The following is a 20978-nucleotide window of genomic DNA, read 5'->3' on the forward strand; positions in this document are numbered from 1 at the left end:
TACTTCCCAATGTATTGTAATGGTGGTCATTTAAAAATAAAGCCTTTATTTTGTAGGCAACGGGGGGGTGGCAGGATGGGGGGGTGGGCACCTTGGTCATATAGTAGGTTGAGCATCTGGCTCTTAGTTTCAGCTCAGGTCGTGATCTCAGGGTCATGGGATCGAGCCCGGAGTGGCGCAGAGTCTGCTTGGGATCCTCTCTTCCTCTCTCTCTGACCCTCACTCCCAGATAAATAAATCTTTAAAAAATTAAGAGGAAATGTGTGTAATGGCATCTAAATACCATAACAATTTGACATGTCCATCATTCTTTTTTTATAAATAGAGAATGTGTTTCTTCTTTAACAGTAGGAAATTTTATGATCCCCTTTTCTCTCTGAACTCATATTCCCATTCTATTTCATCCAAAGAGTTTTATCCCAGTGTAATATGTTTAAGCCTGAAAGTCTTTTAGTGATGCCCTGTCTTTTCTTGCAAAAAAAAAAAAAAATCTCTGTAAACTGACACTCAAAATTAATAATTTCCCTCCAGATTATCAATCCAATGATTATCTTTTAGTCCAATTATTAATTCATAATTGACCAAAACAATATATATATTATAAATTTTGATTAAAGCTTGTTGGACAAAAATCAAAATTGCACTGAAATCAATCTCTTAATAAGATAAATGGGACCTTTAAAAAATTAGTCCATGTACCTATGGATAAACTTTATGTAATGCTGGAATGAGAACAAGTTAACATCTGTTCCATTCTTATTCTTTATGTGTGTAGAAGTAAATTCCAAAAAACCGTATTCAAACAATAAGAGTTTTATTGTTAAACCATCATAGAATTCTTTGAACCTTTAGTAATATATCAAGTTGTAATCTTCCATCAAACATTATTGTTAATAATCTTATACTTGGGCAGCCCCAGTGGCGCAGCGGCTTAGTGCTGCCTGCAGCCAGGGGCGTGATCCTGGAGACCAGGGATCGAGTCCCACATCGGGCTCCCTACATGGAGCCTGCTTCTCCCTCTGCCTGTGTCTCTGCCTCTCTCTCTCTCTCTGTGTCTCTATGAATAAATAAATAAAATCTTTAAAAAATAATAATAATCTTATACTCTTATTTTGATTGGCTTCAATTTTGTTGAAAGCAAAGAGTTAAAAGCTACCTGATTCCAAAAGGATTTGTTACACAGTCCTTATAGTCCTTCACTACAATTCACTTCAATCTTGATGAATACCAAGAAATACCAAACCTTTCCTAAAGCTTATCAAATGATTGTATTGGTTATTTTTTTTTTCTGTTAGAGGTGAATGTTGAAGCCAATACACTTAGAAAAGGGAGAAAAATGGAAATATTCTTAATTTTAATACTTTCTGGTCAACATAATATTTTTAAATAAAATCTTTTCTATCTTGTCACACATTTTAAATATATTTTTGTCAAAACCATGGAGCTATAGATTCAGCCCAGTTTGTGGAAAATATTTGCCAGACAAGAAGCTAGCAAAGACTGTCCCCTTTGTCAAACCAAACTGCCAGGTCAGATTTACTTTCTTTCAGAAAAAGTCTGACTTCACTTTTCAATTCTAATGAGCATGTTAAATCTTATTTTGAAGCATATTAAAAACCATTGAGAAATAAATCACAAACCATGTTACTACAAAATAGATTACTAGAAGCAGGCAATTCAAGATTAAAATGATGTAACATCTAATAGAATTTATTCACTGTAACATAAGTTATAAAAACAAGAGTAATCAATACACAGTTCCTCATTACTTATTTTCACTCAATGTAATGTGTAGCTAAAATTGATAAGTTATTTTTATTGCAAGGGATGTGGTAAAAGGCACAGTAATCCTTTGGCAAATGTGTACATGTGTGTATTGAATTTTGGTATTTGCTTGGGAAACAAAAGAATCATGAGTAAAAAAATTCAGAAATATTCCACTAATTTCATTTGTATTCAAACTTACGTATTTGATGATAGAGAAGGCTATGTGCTACTAAAAATAATCAGTCCAGGAGTTAGCCTTTCTTTTTATTCTTAATACAAAATGGGAAAATATTATAAGGTGAAGTTACATGAGGATCTTTATCTGTGAGTTTTATCTAATGTTCATAGAAATGTGGAAATCTGAAAAAATTTCAGTTTCCTCTCAGAGACATGGCCTACAATGTGCCTCCCACCAGGGATGTCTGGGTGGCTCAGTGGTTGAGCATCTGCCTTTGGCTCAGGGTGTGATCCCAGGGTCCCTCATGGGACTACCTACGGGGAGCCTGCTTCTCCCTCTGCCTATGTCTCTACCTCTCTTTGTGTCTCTCATGAATAAATTTAAAAATCTTTAAAAAAAAAACTAGTTGAAAATACTTGCTTAAACAGTGTTTACTATTGCCTATCAATGATGGTTTCCTTACTTTGCTCTTTCCAGAACCCTCCTTCAAGAGCAATGTATTTTTTGACAATGGTCAGGAGATAAAGAAAGTCATTAAATGAAAATTATTCTGCCTACATTCCACAACATACTCTCTGATATCAGAAGATCCTGACAAAGACCAAAATATTCCATTCTTTACACCATGCTTAACCTAAGAAATATATATGACAGGAAGATTTAACATGCATTAAATAAGTTCTATAAGCTTATTATATACCCTTTATTTTAATATGTTTCTAAAAATATAATGTGAAGATTTCTTCTTTTATCTTAATAATTCTAATTGTAAAAAAAAAAAAAAAGGGGATTCACTTCTTTAAGTGAATTGACCAAAAAGGTTGAACAAACCAATGTTTAAGTACTGACAAGTGCTTTGTAATTCTATGTTGTGCTGTATTGGCATGGAAACTAGAAAGAGTCTTGAAAAAGCTTAAGTTGACAATTTCAGAATTTCAGCATTAAGTAACAGGCAACAAATTTGGAGAACTGGGTTTGTGATGGAATGCACAGGGCAAGAATAAACAGGGTCTTCTCTCAATAGAGGATCATTAGCATCTCCCAGGGTATTAGCAGAACAAGATTTACAAATGATCTTGAAGAAAGAACGTACAATTCAAGGAATGCCAGTGACTTTGTTCTCCATCTCCGCAATGAATATATTCAGGGTTTAGTTCTACGTGAGACTTGAATCTTCTATACTCTTCGTTGGCTTCTCACAATGTGAGCATCTTGCTGCACTAAGTGCAATTCTGGTGTTTAAAGATATAATTGAGGGAAGGGGGCTAGTATAGCTTGGCCTATAAATACAAGCCAACTCCTTCATCTGGTGTTTAACAAAAGAGATACCTAATACTGAAGAAAAATAGATGCCATTGGACTTTTTGAGAGGCTGTATTTCCATTTTCAATGTGTTAGTTTCCTAATGCTTTTTTTTCGGTCCAATTTCTTTTCTTTTTCTTTAAATTTATTCATAAGAGACACAGAAGGAGAGGCAGAGACATAGGTAGAGGGAGAAGCAGGCTCTGTGTCAAAAACCTGATGTAGGACTCGATCCCAGACCCCAGGATGATGACCTGAGCCAAAGGCAGACACTCAACTGCTGAGCCACCCAGGCATTATTCACTTCAATTTTTTAAAAATTATTATCAGGGCACCTGGGTGGCTCAGTCAGTGAAGCATCTGACTCTTGGTTTCAGCTCAGATCATGATCTCAGAGTCATGAGATCAAGCCCCATGTAGTCAGGCTCCAAGCTCAGCAAGGAGTCTGCTTGAGATTCTCTCCCTTTCCCTGTGCCCCTCCCCCTGTGCTCACTCTCTAAATAAATAAATAAATAAATAAATAAATAAATAAATAAATAAATAAATTCTAAATTATTACGCAGGTGCCTGGCTCACTCAGTCGGTGGAGCACACAACTCTTGATCTTGTAGTTGTGAATTTCAGCCCCATGTTGGGTGTAGGGATTAACTTGAAATAAATAAAATATTTAAATAAATAAAATAATTATTATGAAGTGTTTCAGGAATATCAGAAAGTATGCCATTTAAGTAGCTTTTTATAAAACTTCCTTTTTCTTAATTTAGTTTGCACAAACTAAATGTAAATGCAGTGTGATTCCACATTATAAGCATATATTGAATGCTTATTAAGTGCATATTATTTCATTTAATCCTCTCAACTACTTTGGAGGTAGATGTTGTCTCTATATTACACATAAAGAAACTAACAGAGGAATTAAAACTTACTCAGCTTGTAAATGACAGAGTTAAATTTGGGGCCAAATCTGCCTGAGTTTTCTTCATATCAAATGTCAATGAGTACACCAAGAACTATTCTTTTTTAAAAAAGCATTTAGTTGAAACATTGATAATTGTGAATGAGACCAAGCAAACTCTTTTGGAGGAAAAAACAGCCTAAACTAAAGACCAACTTTGGGAATAATCCACAAAACTGGATAAAAGAAATAATGTGTATCATATCAACTTACTGTAATGATAATTCTGTTAGGTAAAATGATCTGAGTTATTTAGTGCTTAAAAGATAGTAAGCCGAGAGAGCATAGACCATGTCCATCTGAGTCCCTCTTTGCATGCACTTGGCCTAGCACACTGCTTGGCACATAGTGCACACACACTCAGTAAATATGTGTTGAATGAATGAATTAATGAATTAACGAATCAGGATCTAGTTCAACTATAGCCACTTCTAAAAGACCCAAGGTATAAGTATACAGTATGATGATAATAAGCAATGTGTCCTAATGCATCATTTGGAAGGGTGTTCTAGAGGCAGCATTCACTTATTGACCCATTTACAGATCACGTCCATGCCTGGCCTTTGGTTGGATTGGGTCTACCCATGCAACACAGGTACCAGGAAGTCCAGCCAGAGACATGGGCCCTCTGATTCACTGTGCATTCAGGCAGCCTTATTGCTTACCAGTTCTGACTTGTTGAGATCCTTCTCCCTCCCCCACCTCAGATATCTAACTGCCCTTGATGTCGCACCAGAGAGTAATGTCCTCAGGGCCACCTTACTTGTATGACTCACTAGAACATGCTTCCTTGGCTTTCACCCTCCAGGTTCCCTCTGGAACCTCCACTCACCCATAACATAACTGTAAGTTTTTCCTGGTCCACACAAGCTACCTCAGCTCTGCCTGGCCTTCCATCTGGAAGAGGAAGGGACATATTAAACTCACTGTGTTGAGATCTGTAAGGGGATTCACTACAAAGCTACAAGGCAAAACAGCTCTCCTCATTCACCAACTTGTATTTCAGCTTTGGAAATACTTACACCCTAACACTTAGCTTTATACACACAAATGAATCCACCCCACTACTGAGTGTATTTCTAGACAAAATTACCACGTCAAAGTTGTACAAGAACAAGCCTGGTTTTTTTTTAAGATTTATTTATTTATTTATTTATTTATTTATTTATTTATTTATTTATTTTTATTTGAGAGAGAGAGTGTGGGAGCATGCAGGGAGGGGGGTAGACAGAGGAAGAGAGAGAGAGATTCTCAAGCAGACTCCTCACTGAGCATGGAGCCTGATATGGGGCTTGATATGAGACCCTGTGATCATGACCCTGAGCCAAAATTAAGAGTTGGATGCTTAACCAACTGAGCCACTCAGGTGCCCCAAGAAGAAGCCTATTCTTTGGGAGAACTTTTTGACATAGAAAGAAGGACTTCTGGAACTGGTTATATCAGAAGTAGTTAGGTGCTAGGGCTCCCATAACAAAGTACCACACACTGGGTGACTTCTGACAGCAGAAATTTATTTTCTCATAGTTTGGTTTCTTCTGAGGCCTTTTTCCTTGGCTTTTAGATGGCCACTTCCTTATGATGTCCTTACATGACCTTCCCTCTGTGTGCATATATTCTTGGTGTCCCTTTGTGTATCCAAAAATCCTCCAGGACATCATTCAGACTGGATTAGGGCCCACCCAAATGGCCTCATTTTAACATAATCACCTCCAAATACAGTCACATTGCAAGGTACCACAGAATTAAAACTTCAGCATATGAACTTGGAGGGACACAATTCAAGCCCTGACATGTGCCCCCTCAGATTCTTTCTGCCCAATCTGCCTCTCAGACTTGCAGCTTCTGCTATGGATGACCAATTCCACACAGGGAACTGTGTGCTGGTGTCTGGCTTCTTGTGCCACTTCTGTACTTGGACAATTTATAAGCTGCAGAGCACAGAATTTGGCTTCTTGAGTAACTGCTGGAGGGGGTGGATGGTGTAAGGCAGAAATGTGAAAGTGTCGATTCTGTATGAAACTAATTCTGATGAGTATGAACATGGGAGACTGAAGGGTATCAGGCAATTAAATTTCTTCTCTTCTTCCCTCGGATGGATGACTCTTGGGTGCTGGTTCTCCAAGCAACCTGTCCTAGGATGTCCAGTGTGGGTGAGTAGATGCCCCTGCTGAACGACCTGCTGGGCCTCCTGTGGCTTTGTCATGAAATAATGACCAACATAATTATACACCATCTTGCATTGCTTCCCGTGCTTCCCTGTTTGACTTCTCTTTTTCCTCACTCTTGTTGCCATGGCTTTGCATCACTCAATTATTCCCAAATACATCATTACTTAATCCTTGCCTCAGGCTCTGTTTTCTGGAAAACCTAGGCTACACCACTGGCATACTCGACAAATGGAAAATGAGACCAAAAGAAAACCCTGTGAATTAGAGACAAACATTGACAAGGAATCTTGGGCTGATTCTTAGGAGTATGTATTAATCAATAACATGGTCCCGCATTAATGTGTAGAGTTCAGAAGACTCATCATCATTCTTAATGATGTATAAGATAATACATCAGTCAGTTCCAAATAGAAAGACAGAAATCATTCTAAGATTTAAAACTCTTTTCCTCTTTTCTAAGAGGAAATTCAAATAAATAAATAAAAATAAAATAGAGGAAATTAAACTATGAGCTGAGGTTCCAAACAGAGGGCCGTCAAGTTGTCTGGAGATTTGCAAAAGCAGAAAGTGGTACCATTCCTAAACTGGAGAAACAAAACAAATAATCAGTGGTACCACAGCCCAGGGGCAGGTCAGTGGGGGAAGCTGAACTATGGTATGCTTGCCTAGCTAGAGCTGTACTGAGGATGTAACCAGAGACAGAAAGAGGGACAAATATCCTGGCTTCTCTCTTCCTCTCTGTGATTTTCTGGCAGTGCCACCCATTACCTGAACCCAAGAAGATGCCCCATGACCCAGGAGCCTGGGAAATAGAATTTCTGCCCCCCTGCCATATGGAGGAGTTCAAGGGAATTAATGGCACAGGCTAAGGACTAGCCCAGAAAACAGAATAGGTTGGCTTGGAGAAATTGTTAGAGGTCAATAACTTTATGGGCCAGGGAAGGGTACCTTGGGAGAAAAAATGTAACACGGATATAGCATAGCTGACATTGGAATAAAACAGATCTGAGTTTAAATGTTACTGGCATGTGACCTTGGACAAGTCATTTAATTTAACCTAACCTCAGTTTCCTCTTTTCACTCTATGACGCAATCCTCTCAGAAAGTGTGTGTAATACTTTAAAACTGTCCCTCTGAGGGATAAGGAAGCTGGAACTATACCCAATTTCCATCCCTGTTGGAAGCTAATTCCTGGCCCTAACTCTCAGGCACTTTTGTCCTGAGCTTCTGGGGTGCCAAGCGCATTGTCTCAGCCAGATACCATTCTTAGGAAGAGAAACACAGGAACAATGTGTGCCAGGCGCTGTCTGAAAGTGACTTTAGGAGAGACTGAGGAATGTGGATCAAGCACCAGCAGTACCTATTGCTGATGGGGATTGCTGCAAAAGCTCCAAAGATCCTATTAGGCCACAATCCAGCCTTAAATCAGCACAGTTGCACTTTCATGTTTCCCTAGACCAGTACTTTTTCAACTTTATTGACTAATACCCACACTTAGAAATACATTTTTTTGTGGGTTTTTTGTTTTTAATATTTTATCTATTTATGAGAGAGAGAGAGAAAAAAAAACAAGAAGGGGGAGTTGCAGAGGGAGACGGAGAAGCAGGCAACCTGCTGAGCAGGGAGCCCGATATAGGGCTCGATCCTAGGACCCTGGAATCATGACCTGAGCCGAAGGCAGATGCTTAACAGACTGAGTCACCCAGGCACCCCTAGAGATATATTTTGACATTGTGACTCAGTACACGTGTGCACGTATATATACGCATATACAACTGAAACAAAAGATTCATAAAATTATACTTATTCTGAATAGCATATACTCTGATATTTTTCCTTTTTATTAGATTTTTTTAACAAAGGGTTGCAAGGTTTCATGACCCTCTAAAGACCCTTGGTTCATATCCTAGCTATGCAAAGCGTGGACTGCTGCCATGACAAATTAAAGAACTGGAGCCAGAATATGACTAGACTATGTCACTATATACTAAAGTCATTAAGCACTAAACTCAACTGACATTTTTTCATAGTAAGATATTCTCAGTGAAGGAAGCAGTATGTCAATTGATATTTTGAAAAGTAAAAAAAAAGGAAGTTTTCAAACATTTGCCCTTTTCTGTTATTAGAAGATCCCTAGCCTTCCAAAGTCTTGTTCAGTTATTTCTTGAGATCTCTAAGGAATATTTGGGATGCTGTCATCAAACTACATTTACAGAAGGTCCCCACCCTCTCCTTGATGCTGATGGCTAGAAGCAGGGTGAAAACCTCTGCCTGCTTTCTCTGCTCATCCCTGCAAGAAGGACCACTTGGCCCATACTCCTGGGATCCCTGCTCCTGGTGCCATCTTGCCTCATGGAAACAAGATTCAAATTCCATTTCTGTAGACTAAAAAGAGAAGGAAAACTGGGTTCGCACTACGACTCTGGTTTTCAGGTTGCAGATGAGTTCTGTGCAGTTACTATCTTCCAGGACAGCAGTTCTCAAATGGGAATATCCACCCTGGAGTATGTTGCTACTCAGGTGGACACGTGCCAACATCTGAAGACAATTTGGTTGTCACAATGTGAGGCAGGAGCTTGCTACTAGGATTTGGTTAAGGAGAAGTTAAGGATGTTGCTAAATACCCTACAATGCACAGGACAGGCCCCCATAACAAAGAATTAAACAACCCAACCCATCAACAGTGCGTTGAAGGAGAAACTGCCCTAACCACGCATGCGGTCTTCCCTGTGGTGAGCAGGCACAGACTGTTTGAAGCTGACTGGTTACATATCTTTATTTTTTTCTAAAGATTTTATTTATTCATGAGACACACACACAGAGAGGCAGAGACATAGGCAGAGGGAGAAGCAGGCTCCCTACTGGGAGAACAGTGCAGGACTTGATCCCAGGACCCCAGGATCATGACCTGAGCCAAAGGCAGACGCTCAACCACCAAGCCACCCAGATACCCTGGTTACATATATTTAATTTCCATTTGTACTGTTTCCTAACTTTGGTCTGCAACAGCCTGCCAGTTCTCCTTCCCAACCTCCCTTTCTTGGTGACCCTTCTTCCAAATCCCAAATATGCATGCCCAGGTCTGAAAATTTAAGAGGCACCTAACAGCACAGTTTGAAAAGGTGTGGCTCTCCCCTGTGCAGAGAAGCAGTGAGCCCTTTGTCCCTGAGGGCAAAACAGAAGAGCTTCATACGAATATGAAAGCATCAGTCCCCTGTTCCACGCAAGTAACAAACATCTGGCAAGTCTCTGAGTTTTATGCACCCATCTCTATGTTTTAGAATCAGAATCCAAAAGTAAGATAAATCTGTCACAGGGAGATATATGAATATTTTTATTCTAAGAGTTGATAAATAAAGTCCGACTTCTCCTGACTTGAAATTCAATCCGGCTAATTGGTTTAACAATGAAGACTGACTTTGCCATTTAGATTATACAGCAGGCATTTCCATAGATGAAATTGGTTAAATCTGTGGGCCAAGGTCCAATATATAATATACCAGAAATGACATCCTTTGCAATCCCTTAGATTTATAATAGAAAAATCTTCACGTTAACTTAAAAAATGTGAGAGGATGGTGATTGAAGTCAGAATACTGATTACTGACAGGACAGAGAGGGCAAGAATCAAGAAGTGAGTGTGAGGGAGCCTGCTAAGTGGGGAAATGTTCTACATCTCGATCTTTGTGGTGATAATGTGAGTGTGTATAAATATGATGGAAAAGTTCACTGAGCCATACAGTCAAGATTTGTGGATCTTACATAAGTTATATTTTAATAAAAACAACAACAAAAATAAAAGGGGATTTTCAAAATTCTTTTGTGAGACTATTCAAGCAAAAAAGTTTGAAGACCACTGCTGTAGGAGACAGAGAGGACTAAGTTTTCCTAAAGCCAGGGTTCAAAACACGTATCTCCTCTCCTCTATCCTCAGGACCTCTTCATCCTCATGTGTCTCACTTTCCTCCCAAACTCTCACCAAGTCCCTGGAAGTTTTACTCTGTAACCACACACCCCTTACATTTTTGAACCACTTCCCTGGGCATTTCTCTCTGTCACCTGCCTTAACTGAGATCTGCTTCTCTTCTTGATCCTCCCTTCCCCATCCACCCAGGACACCCTCCTTTCAGACTGCACAAACCTAGAATGAGGAAGTGAGGTCCCTGTCCTTGCTCCTCTGATAGGAAGTCAGGGTGCTCCAACCTGAGAATCCTAATATTCATCATACTGTCTTCATTCCTGGTCACTGCCCTTCACCAATGGAGGGTCTGGTATACATACCGCCTTCTCCACCCGGATCCCTGCTATTCTTTTGGTTGCATTTATACCTGAAGAACAGAAGATCTTAGTTCTGATGAAGTCCAATGTATCATTTTTTTTCCTCTTATGGTTGTCACTTTTGGTAGCCAATGTGATTTTTGTCTTCTCAAAGTTTTCCAAGATTTTCTCCAGTATCCTTTTTTTTCCCAAAAAATATGTTATAGTTTTAATTTTAACATCTAGGTCTATGACCCATATCGAGTTAATTTTTATATATGGTATGAGCTAAGGGTCAAGGTTCTTTTTTTTTTTTTCAATATAGAGATACACAGTTGTCCCAACACCATTTGTTAAAAAGCTTTCCCCTATTGAAATAACTTGGCACCTTTGTCAAAAATCAACCAAATATATAGATAGATAGATTTTTGATGGTTCATATATATATACATATATATCAAAAAATATATTTTTCATTCATATATATGAAAAATTATATATAATACCTATTACTAGGTTTCATGTTTAATTTCATTGTTCTATGTCTGTCAAAAGGTAATTCTTGAGGGGCCCCTGGGTGGCTCAGTCATTTAAGCATCTGCCTTTGGCTCAGGTCATGATCGCAGGTTCCTGGGATAGAGCCCTGCATCCGGCGGAGCCTGGAGCCTGCTTTCCTTCTCCCTTTGCCTGTTGCTCACCCTATTTATGCTCACTTTTTCTCTGTCAAGTAAATAAATAAAAATCTTTTTTAAAAAGGTAATTCTTGATAACTTATAATAATAAGATTTATAATAAATCTTGAAATCAGACAGTATAAACCCTTCATCTTTGTTCTTTTTCAAAATTATTTTGGCTATTCAATATTCCTTATTTCCATATGAGTTTCAGAATCAATTCATCAGTTTCTACAAAATGCCTGCTAATACTTTGCTTGAGATTGTGTTGTATCTATAGATAAATTTGGAGAGAATTGACATCTGAGCAACAGTGAATCTTTCAACCCATGAACATTACATATCACTCCCTTTACTTAGGTCTTATTTACTTTCTCCTAGCAATGTTTTATAGTTTTCAACATACGTCTTGTAAATATTTTATTAAACTTATCCCTAAATATTTTATAAATAAAATAGTATTTTTGATACTATTTTGGATGGCATTTAAAATTTTCATTTTACCATTGATTGTTGCTAGTATATAAACATTTAATTAAATTTTGTATATTGACCTTGTATCATACTACTTTGCAAAATTTATTTATATTTTAGTGGCTTTTTTGTAGACTCCTTAAAATTTTCTATGTTCACAAACATGTCATCTGCAAATAAATACAGTTTTACTTCTGTCTTTCTGATCCATATGCCTTGTTCTTTCGTTTGCTGTATTGCGATGGCTAGGACCTCCAGGACAATGTTGAATAAAAATATTGAGAGTATTTATTCTTCCTTGCTCCTGATATTCCTGGAGGAAAGCATTTCACCTTTCACCTTTTTGGTGGTTTTAGAAACATATTCACAATTTCTCTTATACTCCTCCCCTCAGAAAATGGAATCTTTTTCCTTTCCCTTGAATGTGAGCAGTAGTTAGTGACTTGCTTCTAATAAATAGATTCTGGTAGAAAGGGTTGTATGTGACTTCCAAAAGATCAGGTCGTAAATGGCATTGTGACTTCCTTCTTGCTTTCTTTTTTTTCTTGAATCACTTACTCTGGGGGAAGTCATTTGCCAAGCCATGGGAACACACAAGAAGATTTATAAAAAGATCCATATGGTGAGGACCTAAGGCTTCCTTCAAATAATGAGTAAGGACCTGAAGCCTTGTCCCAACAGCTTTGTGAATGAACTATCTTGGAAGCAAATATTTCAGCCCTAATCAAGACTTCAAATAACTATCATCCCAGGTGGTATTTTGTTTTTGTTTTTGTTTTTGTTTTTGTTTTTCCAGGTGGTATTTTGAATGCAACCTCATGAAAGAATCTCAGTCAGAACCACTTTACTAACTTGCTTTCAAATTCCTAGCCCTCAGAAATAGTGAGATGATAAGTGTTTATTGCTCAAGCTGGTAAGTTTTGGGGTAGTGTTTTACACAGCAATAGATAACTGATACAGCCATTAAGTATCATGTTTCCTTTTATGCCCTTTATCATGTTAAGATATTTCCCTTTTATTACTAGTTTGCTGAGAGTGAGTAGGTCATCATGAATGGATCAAATTTTATCAAGTACCTTTTCACATATATTGAGATAATCATATTCTTTTTCACCTTTACCTGTTAATATGGTAATTTCCAATGTTTTTTCAACCTTTCATTCTTAGGATAAACTTTCTCATTTTGGTACATCCATATACTGAGAATAGTATCAAACAGTAAAAAGGCATAAACAACTAGTACATGCAACAGCACGGATGAATCTTAGAAACACTCCAGTTCCATTTACATAAAATTCACAAAATGGCAAAGCTAACCTAGTGACAGAAAGTATATTAGTGTTGGATGGGAATTGACAGTAAAAGACAGGAGGAAAGGGCGATGGAAATGTTCTATATCTTGATCATAGTAGTGGTTATACAAATATATAACTAATTGATCAGTACCCTTAAAATGGGTGCACTTAAATGTAAGTGAATTAACTGTATCTCAAGAGATTGATGTGTAAAAGTTTATACATGAGGGGCACCTGGGTGGCTCAGTTAGTTAAGCATCTGCCTTTGACCCAAGTCGTGGTCTCGGGGTCCTGGATTGAATCCCATGTGATGGGGGGCTCCCTGCCTTTCTGTCTCCCTCTGCCCCTCTCCCCAACTTGTTCTCTTTCTCTGGCTCTCTATTTCAAATAAATAAATAAATAAAATCTTTAAAAGTTTATACTTGAGGGGCACCTGGGTGGCTCAGTCAGTTAAGCATCTGACTCTTGATTTCAGCTCAGGTCATGATCTATCGGTGGTGAAATTGAGCCTGCATCAGGCTCTGCACTCAGCTCAGAGTCTGCTTGAGATTCTCTCTCTCTCTCCCTCTCCCTTTGCCTCTCCCGACGGCACATGCATTCTCTCTTTCTCTCTCAAACAAATAAATAAATCTTTAAAAATAAAATAAAACTTTATACTTGAATTCTATAAAACTATGCAGGTTGAAAATGTATTTCCCAATCATGCCCATTAAAATAAAACTGGTAAAACAGTGGGTCTAGGTTATCTTCAAACATGGTTATCTGTGTTGCAACACTAGCAATTTGGTTAATAACCACAGTGAGGGAGAAAACACTAGCCTAGTTAATGGATTTAATCTATTCCTGAATCTAAATGGTTGTTAAGTAAAGGCTTCTGCTGTGTATAGTATTGTTACTGAAATAAGTGTGCTCACTGAGCCTGGTTTCCTAGGCTAAAATTCAGTATGCTTGAGAAATCCAAACCCAAGTCAATTTTCCAAACCAGAAACCTGTACTCAAGTTATCCTGGCCTAAGAAAAGGAGGTTAAACAGAAACACAATCCATGCCTTTTCTGATGGCTTTTCTCTTTGTGCTGACAGCATTTCTCCTTTAGCTATGATAATATTGAAATCTGTCTCACCCTGAATTGGGACTCTTCAGCCTGGAACACACAGAAATGGTACAAATGCTAATAGTTGTTTCTAAATAAACCAACCATAAAAGAGAAGTCACTGATAAGAGAAACGATTAACATTATCAATTGTAAGTTACTGTCAGTAAAAACAGTTAGTTATTATTACCATACCTAGGGCAGAGACTCCTCTCCCTTATCTTTCCTTTTGCAGAAAATAAAAAGAACAAAGGAAATGGGAGTCTACCTCTAAACTGATAATTGCACCGGCCATGCCATCATCCTTGGCACACTCAGGTTGGAATTCCAGAATGATTGCTGTCCCCATGTCAGCCCCTCCTTGGCCCCCCCAACTGCTCAGTCCAATCACTGGAGTAGAAGAGAAAGAAAAGCATTAGTGTTCTTCACATCCAACGTTCCTCTTTCTCTACTCTTATTTTGGAGGTAGAATCTGAGAACCCTAACGCCTGCAAGCTTTTTCCTCCCTGGATGAAGTCAAAGGCTAATTCTGCCATTGTGATGGAGAATCCCCTTTAGAGGAAACCCCAAGTGTCCCTGAAATCAAGGAAAGGCAGCACACCTGAGGTCAGTAAGCCAAACAGGAGCCCGGGAGCCAGCAGTGAGAATGAGGAGACCATCATCAAAAAGACAGATGATAGTGAGTGTTGACACGGATGTGGAAAACTGGATTCCTTGTACACTGCTGGAATAAATGTAAAACATGACAGCTGCTTTGAAAACCAGCCTGGTGGTTCCTCAATAGCTTGAGTATACAGTTACCGCATAACCCAGCAATTCCACTCTTAGGTGTAAACCCAAGAGAAATGAAAGCATATGTCCACCCAACAACTTACACACAAGTGTCATAGCAGCAATATACATAATGGCCAAAACCTGGAAACAGCCCAGATGTTCATCAGCTGCGGAAAGAACAAATAAAATGTGGTATATTCACATGATGGAATATAATTTTTCAATAAAAAGGAATGAAGCACTAAAACATGCTACAACATGGATGGATCTTGAAAACATTATGCTACATGAAAGAAATCAGTCACAGAAGAGCATATACTGTATAATTCCATTTATATGAAATGTCCAGAATAGGCAAATCTATCCATACACAAAGTTAAATAGTGGTTGCCTAGAGCAGGGTGGGGAGAAAGATAAATGGCACATAGAAGGGCTGGGGGTTGCCGTGTTTCTTTTTGGGGTGATAAAAATATTCTAAAATTGATAGTGGTGATGGCTGTCCATTTCTTTTGACTATACTAAAAGCCATTGAATTGTACATTTTGCTTTTTGTTTTAAGATTTTATTTATTTATTCATGAGAGACACACAGAGAGAGAGAGAGGCAGAGACACAGGCAGAGGAAGAAGCAGGCTCCATGCAGGGAGCCCGATGCAGGACTTGATCCAGGGTCTCCAGGATCACACCCTTGACTGAAGATGGTGCTAAACCGCTGAGCCACCCGGGCTGCCCCCTGAATTGTACATTTTGTATGGCTGAATTGTATGGCGGATGAATTACATTTCAATAAAATTATTTAAGTGTCTGTGGGGTGAAGAATCATGGGACCAGGGCAGGAATGGAAAGCCCAGGAGCTAGCCAGAAGGGAAGGTGAGGAGAGAGAGAGTAGGCAGGTGGCAGGCTAAGGCAGTTCCTTGGCTAGTGCTGTGAGGTGCTGTTGCTAGTGGTCTGTATTTGCAGCAACTCGAGGCAGTGATAGGTTGAGCTAAATTTGAAGGACCAAGAGTGAGCTAGGTGGCCTACTGTTTTTAAAACAGAAGACTGCTTCTATAATTGGGATTCCAGAACTTCAAAGGGGGTGCTTCTGTATTCGGGTATTTTTTAGGGGGCAGATGGTAGGCACTACATTGACCTGTTTGTTTAGGTATTCAGAGTCACGAAGCTGAGTTACTCAGGCTCAGTTTGAGACACTTTATCTTCCTTTACCCCACGTAAGGCCTTTTTTGAAACATTCCTTTATGTTCATTCATTTTTAGTCCCATAACTTACCCAAGCAGCCTCTCTAACCGGCATGATGAATGTCTTTCGATTTGTATGTATACACTTGCATTTTTAAAAAAATATTTTATTTATTTATTCATTCAGAGAGAGAGAGAGAGAGAGAGAGAGAGGCAGAGACACAGGCAGAGGGAGAAGCAGGCTCCACACAGGGAGCCCGACATGGGACTTGATCCCGAGACTCCAGGGCCACGCCCTGGGCCAAAGGCAGGCGCCAAACCGCTGAGCCATCCAGGGAACCCCTACACTTGCATTTTGAGTGTTACTGTTTTGTAGGCATGCACTCTTAAAGTTAGTAAATATTATTGTGATAGATGGCTCATTGTTTCTTCTTTTTCACTCTACATTGTCTTTTAGACTCATCCATGCTGTTAGGTGTGCCTCCAATTCTTTGCTTCTAACTGCTCACTGGTGTGTGTCCAGTACATATTACCTATCTAATCTCCCCAAGATTGACACACAGGTGGCTTCCTCTCCCTGCTACGCTCAGTGATGCACACCATCCATGAGAATGCTCCTCACAGGCCTCTAGCCCCAGGGAGTGTAAGTGACCAAAGGCCCCAGCTGCAATGCTCTGAAATCCATCTCTGTGTTTCACTTAAGATCATACTTCCCACAGGCTTCTCCCAGCCAGTGACTGAGTGAAGCAGGAACACTGAGACAGACCCATTTCTGGGTGACGTGGGATTCCTCTCAGAGCTGATTTTGCCTGGAGGATGTCCTGGTGGACTTGAAAAACCTTCCTTCAGCCACATGGCAAGCCAGGACACTTGCACCAACCTTCTTTCCCTCTCTCCTTCACTCAGGACCAGACTTGCATTATGGTATGATGGTCCTCCCAGCCTTCTCAATTTCCTCTCACAGGCATCTCTTCTAGTAAAATCTTTGCATTTAATTGGTTTAATTCACATCTTGGTGCCTGTTCCTTGGAAGACCCAGGCTAATCTATAATGCTATACTGAGCATCCTCAAAATGTCCCCTGATAAAGTTGTGTAAAGATTTCTTTTTTAAAAAAAGATTTATTTATTATATCTATCTATCTATCTATCTATCTATCTATCTATCTATCTATATACATATATATAGAGAGAGAGAGAGAGAGAAAGAGAGGCAGAGACACAGGAAGAGGGAGCAGCAGGCTCCATGCTGGGAGCCCAACATGGGACTCGATCTGGGGACTCCAGGATTGCGCTCTGGGCCAAAGGCAGGCGCTAAACCGCTGAGCCACCCAGGGATCCCCCTGTGTAAAGATTTCTTGAGGATGTACATCCAGGAGGGAAATTTTTGGTCACCTGATGGGGCCGCATTGCCCCCAGAAGGGGCTGCCCCCATCTCCATTCTTACCAGCAGCACCTCAGGGTTCTGATAGCTTCTCACACCTGCCTCCTTGTGATATTTTCCAGCTCATGTTTGCCCATCTAATGGACAGTTGTGTCTCTTTATTGTTTTAAATTTCTTTTTTCTGGGATCCCTGGGTGGCACAGCGGTTTGGCGCCTGCCTTTGGCCCAGGGCGCGATCCTGGAGACCCGGGATCGAATCCCACGTCGGGCTCCCGGTGCATGGAGCCTGCTTCTCCCTCTGCCTGTGTCTCTGCCTCTCTCTCTCTCTCTCTCTCTGTGACTATCATAAATAAATAAAAATTTAAAAAAAATAAATTTCTTTTTTCTGATCACTAAAATTATGGATCATGTTTTCAAATGCTTATTAGCCTTTAGGGATTCCTCTTCTGTAAGTTACTTGTTACATTCTTTGCCTATTCTTACATTGAGATTGCCTTCTTTTTCTTTTGGGTTTCAGACATTGCAGACATCTCTCAATTTACCATCTAGTAACTTTGTCCATGATGTTCTTGATTGAACACAAATCCTTGGTCAACTTGGGTGGCTCAGTGATTTAGCGCCGCCATCAGCCCAGGTCGTGATCCTGGAGACCTGGGATCTAGTCAGTCGTTGGGTTCCCTGCATGGAGCCTGCTTCTCCCTCTGCCTGTGTCTCTGTCTCTCTCTCTGTTTCTCATGAATAAATAAATAAAATCCTTAAAACACACACACACATACAAATCCTTAATTTTTTTGAAGATTCTATTTATTTATTCATGAGAGATACAGAGAGAGGCAGAGATATAGGCAGAGGGAGAAGCAAGCTCCCTGTAAGGAGCCCTGTACGGGACTTGATCCCAGGACCCTGAGATCACGACCTGAGCCAAAGGCAGACATCCAACCACTAAGCCACCCAGATGCCTCCATAAATCGTTGATTTTAATGTAATCAAGAGTATTTTGGTGAGGGGGAGGCAGTGTTTACATGTCACATGGGCAAGTTACCTCTCTATATTTTAACTTTTCATCTCTGAAATGGTGGTAATATAAGAGAATCCCACTCATCTGAAGTAAGTTGATATGAGGCAATTGATCAATTAAAAATGGAAAATTAGGGATCCCTGGGTGGCGCAGCGGTTTGGCGCCTGCCTTTGGCCCAGGGCGCGATCCTGGAGACCCGGGATCGAATCCCACATCAGGCTCCCGGTGCATGGAGCCTGCTTCTCCCTCTGCCTGTGTCTCTGCCTCTCTCTCTCTCTCTCTCTCTCTCTCTGTGACTATCATAAATAAATAAAAAAAAATAAAAATTAAAAAAAAAATTAAAAAAAAAAATGGAAAATTATAAGATGCCATATGTGTGTTAAACACTTTTTAAAGATTTTATTTATTCATTTAGAGAGACTGAGGCAGAAGAAGAGGCGGAGAGAGAATCCCAAGCTAACTCTGCACTGAGCACAGAGCCTGATGCAGGGTTCTATCTCACAGCCCAGGGATCATGATGTGAGCCAAGATCAAGAGTCAGACACTTAAGCAACTGAGCCACACAGGTTCTCATGTGTTGAACATTTCTTAACTTAAAACATATAAGTAAGCCTTTTTAAAGAGTGGGGTCCACGCTGGGTATGGAGCCCAAAGCAGTGCTTGAACTCAGAATCCTGAGATCAAGATCTGAGCTGAAATCAAGAGTCAGGTGCCTAACTGACTAAGCTACCCAGGCACCCCCAAATAAGCCTTTCTTTATACATCCTTATGTAATGCTTAGACCGTTTATTAGGCTAACTGTACTTCACATTTTTTTTCTTGTCTCATCTAGATCCATAAAACATTGGTAACCATTTCCAGTTTGAGATTCTTTAAGGTGTAAGCAAGAACTTGCATTTTCTAGCTTGTTACCATTTTTTCTCCTATTATAATTGTTCTTATTTATACTTAATTACACAGAGAGGTTTTAAAATCATCTTTCCAAAGCATTCCAACTTAATTTTCTTCAGAACAACTCTTCACACTCATATTTAGTCAGTTTATGTGCCATTTAACCAAATTGTACAATTATAACAAATACAATAGGCACAAATAGGTTTGGAAATAAAGACAATTTTTTTGTAAACATATGACTCAACATGCCAGAGCAGAAGCACAAGGGTAAACCAGAGTCCTTGAGTGTAAACGTTCCATGTGCCTTTGGAATTCCTCCTTATGGGTCATGGAGGAAATAAATGAAGAGCCTTGGAGAGTCTTATGAGTTGTTCTAGTAGGATCTGCTTACAAATTTCCACCGTTATCTACCTTTTGGCTACGTGTGCTCAATACTGCACCTGGCACGCAGTAAGAGCTCAGTAATTGTTAATCATTAATAGTACTGGACGAGTGGTTCTCAGCCCTGGATAATCTGTCCCTCTCACCTCCCTCCCTCACCTTAAACACATTTTGCAATGTCTGGAGGCATTTTTGGATGTCTCAGCTAGAGAGGTGTTATTAGTATCTAGTGGGTAAAAGCCAGATATGCTGATACACATGCTACTGTGCCCAATACAGTCTCACAGCAAAACATCTATAGTGCCCAAGTGGAGAGCTCTTCAAGAGAACAGGAACCATATAGGTGTTTATTCATGATTGTATCTTTAGCACCTAACATACTTCATGGTCCACAGTAAATATTCAATAAATACATGTTGGCACATTTATGCAAACTGACTCAATGAGAGGAAGTTTTTTGAGATGAATGAGGGCACATCCTCAGAATCAGGCCCGAAGATTTCAAAGGGCACATACCCCTTTCCCAGAAAACTAATCCAAACCACTTCAGCAACTTAAGTGTCCATCAACAGATGAATGGATAAAGAAGGGGGGAGATATATATTTTAAAAAATGAAATCTTACCATTTACAACAACATGGGTGGACCTAAAGGGTATTATGCTAAGTGAAATAAGTCAGCAGAGAAAGACAAATACCATATGATTTCCCTCATATGTGGAATCTAAAAACAAAACAAATGAACAAACAAAACAAAACAGAAACAGACTCATAGATACAAGAAACAAACTGTTGGTTACCAGAGGGAGGAGGGGTTGAGTGGGTGAAATAGGTGAAGGGGATTAAGAGGTACAAACTTCCAGCTGTAAAATAATCAAGTCATGGGATGTTATGCACAGCTAGGGAATATAGTCAACAATATTGTCATAACTTTGTATGGTGGCAGATAGTAACTGGACTTATGGGGATCATTTCATAACACATAAAAACATAGAATCACCATGACATACATCTGAAACCAATAGGATATTATATTTCAATTACACTTCAATAAAAACAAACTAGAACAAAACACAAATAGCTAGTGTGTTCCAGAGAGACTGGATCTGAACACAGGCCAGGGCTTTATCCACCAGGATACCCTGCTACTAATCAGGCTCGTTGAAGACACATGAAAATGATTTTGAGGGAT

General features: G+C 39.5%; 1 protein-coding gene and 1 long non-coding RNA gene across 6 annotated transcripts in view; one reads left to right on the forward strand and one right to left on the reverse strand.

Moving 5' to 3' along the window:
* MIER3 (MIER family member 3) overlaps window positions 1–20978 on the reverse strand; it is a 76830-nt gene that overhangs the window by 35649 nt on the left and 20203 nt on the right. For 4 of the 5 annotated variants that reach the window (XM_072826496.1, XM_072826494.1, XM_072826493.1 and 1 more), the window contains one exon: window positions 15037–15102. The exons of the other annotated variant lie outside the window; for it this stretch is intronic. In XM_072826496.1, the coding sequence (XP_072682597.1) occupies window positions 15037–15064 (28 nt within the window). In that variant the 5' untranslated portion in view covers window positions 15065–15102. The remainder of the gene's footprint in view (window positions 1–15036; window positions 15103–20978) is intronic. 5 annotated transcript variants of the gene reach the window in all.
* LOC140633639 (uncharacterized) lies at window positions 12572–15331 on the forward strand. Its single transcript, XR_012031208.1, has 3 exons — window positions 12572–12688; window positions 14397–14479; window positions 14631–15331. It is a non-coding gene; the product is annotated as an uncharacterized lncRNA (long non-coding RNA).

This window comes from Canis lupus, chromosome 5, assembly GCF_048164855.1.
Source record: "Canis lupus baileyi chromosome 5, mCanLup2.hap1, whole genome shotgun sequence".
Taxonomy (NCBI): Eukaryota; Metazoa; Chordata; class Mammalia; order Carnivora; family Canidae; genus Canis; species Canis lupus.